General features: G+C 33.6%; 1 protein-coding gene across 1 annotated transcript; it reads right to left on the reverse strand.

Annotated features, from left to right (window-relative positions):
* Nucleotides 1-402: 402 nt before the first annotated feature.
* Nucleotides 403-3,080, reverse strand: LOC120068240 (extensin-like). Its single transcript, XM_039019952.1, has 3 exons — nucleotides 2,496-3,080; nucleotides 1,970-2,413; nucleotides 403-726 (listed from the first exon to the last, which is right to left on the reverse strand). Exons 1-3 carry the CDS (start codon nucleotides 2,830-2,832, stop codon nucleotides 530-532), a joined length of 978 nt encoding a protein of 325 aa, XP_038875880.1. The 5' UTR covers nucleotides 2,833-3,080; the 3' UTR covers nucleotides 403-529.
* Nucleotides 3,081-5,198: the final 2,118 nt, after the last annotated feature.

A 5,198-nucleotide genomic window follows, 5' to 3' on the forward strand; every position in this document is an offset into this window, starting at 1 on the left:
TTTATACATTAATTAATTTTAATAGTATAAAATAAAAAAATAAATTTCCATGAAAAGAGGAGAGGGAGTAGGCATTAAGAAAATTCACATTTTTTTTATGGGTATCATCTATAAGTATAGTATAAGGAATGACATTAAATATGTTTTTTATGCTTAAGGTTTCAAAATTTTTATCGCAATATCTTACTTGTGTGATAGATTCGGCCCTATGAAATGATAGGAACAAAGCTAATCAAAACCTTACTGTGAATTTTCTACTGGTTAGCCTATTTGGCTTTTATAAAATTCCATTTCATTTTAAAAGAATATATATTATTGGAATCTGAACTCTTATAGAGACGTAGCTTGATAAGTGGTTCACAACTAATAAAACGAGCAAATAAATAAATAGAACTCTCTATATCTATATATATTGATTTCTTATCTCCAGCAATACACTGAAACTACATTATTTAGAAAGGAAAGAAAGGGAGAGAAATATGATGAAAATTGGTTCAAAAATGGAGGAGATAGCTTCTAAAAAAAAGCATTACAAAGCTCGAAATGAAGCAAGAAGGGTGAGAAGTAGGACAATTAGGTTGCTAGAACTGGTGAAAGATGGGGCACTCGACGGTGCCGGCGCCGGCGAGTCCTCACCAGATGGTCCCATGTTGTCGCTTGACGGTGTTGGTGGGCTACTGTTGGGTGACAATGGTGGTGTTGGTGGTGCTGCTATTGGAATGTTAACTGTAACAAATTAAGTTGAAATCACTTCAGTTATTTATGGTTAGAAATATCAAAATCACACCCTATTTGTTAGACAAACTTTAAAATAAAATTTAAAATCATTTAGAAATTTGGTTTTGGTGAGGTGATTGACTGAAAATCACACCACAAAATTAGAACATATGTACTAATACTTTTTTAAATAAAAATTGTCATTTTTAATAATTTGGTAGTTCTAATCACTTTTAAACATGTAAAAATCACTTTCATTAATAATAAGTTGTTTTTTAAGTTTAGATAAAAGGATATGAAAATCAATTTTATAAAATTAATGGTTCCTAATATCACCCCAAAACATGCACCAAAACCAACTTCAAACATTCATTAGTGTCCATTCTAAACAAACAACATTCATTATTGTCAAACAACATTCATTAGTGTCTAAAAGTTGGATCCAAAAGCCCTATTAAGAAATAATTTATTTAGTGTATTCTCAAATATAAACAAACAAACATTAATAATTATTCTCAAATAGAAAGTCCTGATATTGCTAATCATAAATACAAATAGAAAGTCCTCATATTTATAATCACAAATACAAAGCCAAACTTCTATTAAATTATATTAGTAGATAATTGTTTTTTATTTTGTATTTTTTGCATTTTACGATTTTTTTTAATCTTATTTCACTTTGTCCTCTTAAAATATTTACAATACATTTTGTCAATAATTTTGATTTTTTTTTTATTTGAACTCTATAACATTAGAAGATTTTCAATATGCACATTTAATGATTTATAGTTTTTCAATAAATTACTTTAAAATATAATGTTTTGGATGAAAATTAAGATATGTAATGGTGTGCCAATGAGCATTCTCCCCATTCATGTTCAAAATTATAAAAGAAATGTAGTATGAGTTATTGTTTAATCAAAGAGAAAGTATAAGGGGCATTTGTTATAATTTAGCCAAAGTAATATATAAAATTAAATCACATATTCATTTTATTTTTGGTATCTTACCCATGATATTTAATTATTTAACCTTTAATTTTATATAGTATCATAAAAAAATCTAGTTATTTTAATTCTAATAAAAAAAAATTTAATCTTGATATTTAACTATATTCATTAACCTTTTTTTCTATAGTAATAGTAATATTTATAAAAAAATGACAAATTTCAAATAGAGGTAAATCGTATCTACAGTAGTCACATTTTGTATACTCGAAAATTTTCAGAATTTAAATTCCGGTGAAATGTACCTGGCGCCGGCGTTGGGGCCTTTGTAGTTGGAGCCGGCGTTGGGGCTTCAGTTCCTGGGGCCGGCGTCGGCGCCTTTGTAGTTGGGGCCGGTGTTGGTGCCTTTGTAGTTGGGGCTGGCGTTGGCACTACAATTCTTGGAGCTGGCGTCGGCGCTTTAGTTCTCGGAACTGGCGCAGGCGCCTTTGTAGTTGGGGCTGGCGTTGGCACTACAATTCTTTGAGCTGGCGTCGGTGCTTTAGTTCTCGGAACTGGCGCAGGCGCCTTTATAGTTGGGGCTGGCGTTGGCACTACAATTCTTTGAGCTGGCGTCGGCGCTTTAGTTCTCGGAACTGGCGCAGGCGCCTTTGTAGTTGGAGCTGGCGTTGGCACTACAATTCTTGGAGCTGGCGTCGGCGCTTTAGTTCTCGGAACTGGCGCAGGGGCCATACCTGGGGGAAGAGGAACTGCCAAAAAGAGGGAAAAACAAAAATCCTCAAAATCAGAATCAAAGCTTACAAACGATTTCAAAAGAAGAGCAAAACGCACTGCCGCAATCAGGAAGCGAAGTAGAGATTCCGCAGGCGGCAGGAAGGCCAATGGCTCTAGTCAGATTCAAATGAATCCCCATTTTGCCGCTCTGTTTCAACACATCACACATACAATCGCCTTTCGATTTCATCACTTCTCTCACCACCTTGCAGCAAACATTGGAGGCATTCGCCTTCGTGCTCCCAATCGTGATGTAATCCATGCACGTTAGCATCTGGAACGCCGCTGCCGAGCAATCCGCTGCACTCGGCGCTGGCGATGGTGAAGTCGCACTCGCAATTGCTGAAATGCAGGTCACCAACACACCCAAACTCCAAATCATCGACATTGCCATTGCTTCTATGCGGTGGAATTAGGGCTTGGTTATGCAGATTTGTCACTCCGTGATGTCTAATTTTAGCGATGGAATTGAGATTGGGATTCGAATGGCGTTCCTTTTTTGTTTTTTTGTTTTTTTCCTTTTTTTTTTTTTGGAATTTGTCGAGTGAAATTGAAATCTTTCTTGATTGCTGTTGAGATTTATATTGTTTATTCAGTGAAATTAGGAGATTTGTTTGTTAGTTAAGCTGAACGTTTTTTTCAATTGGGTTATTTTTTGTGGTTTTCTGGAAAAAATTGAAAATCTGCAGATGTTGAATGGAGTGATAATTTTGGGAGATGGATCCTAGATTATTGCCGTTAAGCAGGTAAACATTTTGACCACTTTATTTATACGTTTCTATGATTCAAATCCAATGTTCACCATAATATATGTAATACTTTTCATGTGATGTTGCATGGTGTCACAATGTACTTTCAAAAGCTTCCTTTAGCGATTATGTGGCATTTGTTTCCGCTCATAGACAAGTAAGTCAATTTGAATATGGAACATTGATGGCACACTGGGTGTCTCCCACAACCTCCACCTCCGCTTTAGAGAAAATGGTTTTAGAAAACGGGTTTGGAGAAAAAGGTTTTCACATTCATTTTTTGATGTATGAATAGAGAAGAGGAAGATGCAATGAGCAACAACTTTATAACATACTACTCCGAGTATGGAGAAGTGATGGCTGGCTGGCCCCATATAGTGCATTCTAAACAAAAAGTCAACGGACACATTTGCATATGTAAAAGTGCGAGTGGTCAGTTACAACAAAAAATGCAAGGAAAACAAACCAACTTAACTAATGAAATAAGCATGATAAAATGGGTTGGGCTAAGCATGCGACCATGGGCAACCGACTTTGGACAAACATGACCGTGACACGTGGCAAAAAAATAGTCATAGTGATGGTATAAATTGGGCCATTTGAGACCGTCTAGGAAACTTGATTGGTGCACATTGCAAAACGATGGAAGGGCATAAGGATATTCTATCACTGGAAATGACTACAATTTTAGCAGGAATTCGAATGATTTCATGTGGAGGCTATTCGTTTGTTAAATGGAGAGACTAATATGTTGGAATTAATTTAATAATTTATTTATATGTGGTAACAAATTAAATAACAATTATATTTTGACTATTTAACAGACATATTGTGTGATTTTAATTATGAACTCATAATTTTATCTATAGAAGCGTGGTTTGTTCGTAGATACCGACCGTTGGTTCTAGGGACTTAATTGTGGAACACCACACATCTATTTTGCAAATTATGATCTAATTCTAGGTAATTTTAATGACTTCAAGATTTTGGATTTTCATCCATGTATAAATCCTAAACATTGCTTTATATATTTATTTAATATTATTCTATAAATTTATTTAAGAATCATGAATTGAGTTTTATGATTTATCCAACAAGTGATATCAAAACCGTTTTCCTTGGATATTAATTGAATGTAAGTTTTTATTTTTGGCATGTTCTTTGAATAATTTGTGGATTGTTTCTTTATAACCTCTCAAATTTTTGGGTAACTTTAAGATAATTATCTTTAATATTTGGGTGAATTTTGAAATTTTGAGACTAAAATTTAATTCAGATAATTCAATTTGAATTTAATGATAAAAGACTTTGCAAATTGAGATTTATGTGAGTTTGGATAATTTAATTGGAGTATGGTTTAATTTAATTTGGAAGTTTGAAGGGAGAAGGAAATATGTATATATATTTCATTTAAATCCAATTAGGGTTTTAAGAATTTTATTATAGGTTTTAAAAAGGGTTGTATTTAAATATAGAAAAATGAATCAAAATATTTACAAAATATAGTAAAATTTTAGAACTATCAATGATAGATGCTGATAGACACTGATAGACTTCTATTAGTGTCTATCAGTGACATTGATAGATACTGATAGAAGTCTATCAGTTTCTATCAACGTCTATCATTAATAGTTCTAAAATTTTGCTCTATCTTGTAAATATTTTCAACAGTTTTACCATTTTAAATAATTTTCCTTTTAAAAAATATTAATAAATTATACACATGCTCTCTCTTCAACACCCAGACCCACGTGCAAGAACCCTTTTCTCTTTGTCGTTCTCTCTCTCGTAACCTCAACACTGCCAGCCTTCAACACTTTTGGAAGGAACACAGTTGAGGATATAAGTTGCAGTCTCCACTGCAAAATCCCAAAACGAGTTTATTAAGGAAGCGTAACTCATCATCGACTGAACCATGTCCAACAAGGTCCTGTTTCTCCTTTCCGATACACCATTCTGTTGAGGTGTACTAGGCGCTTAGAGTTAGAAAATGATTCCATGTTCTATCATA

Source organism: Benincasa hispida, chromosome 12 (genome assembly GCF_009727055.1).
Source record: "Benincasa hispida cultivar B227 chromosome 12, ASM972705v1, whole genome shotgun sequence".
In the NCBI taxonomy this organism is placed as follows: Eukaryota; Viridiplantae; Streptophyta; class Magnoliopsida; order Cucurbitales; family Cucurbitaceae; genus Benincasa; species Benincasa hispida.

Excerpts from the sequence above, each read along its gene's own strand:
- LOC120068240 (XM_039019952.1), bottom strand. The coding sequence starts at position 2,832 with ATGGCAATGTCGATGATTTGGAGTTTGGGTGTGTTGGTGACCTGCATT. Across the intron at positions 2,414-2,495 it reads TTCGCTTCCTGATTGCGGCA|TTCCTCTTCCCCCAGGTATG; the intron begins GTGCGTTTTGCT and ends TCTTTTTGGCAG. Across the intron at positions 727-1,969 it reads GGCCCCAACGCCGGCGCCAG|TTAACATTCCAATAGCAGCA; the intron begins GTACATTTCACC and ends AATTTGTTACAG.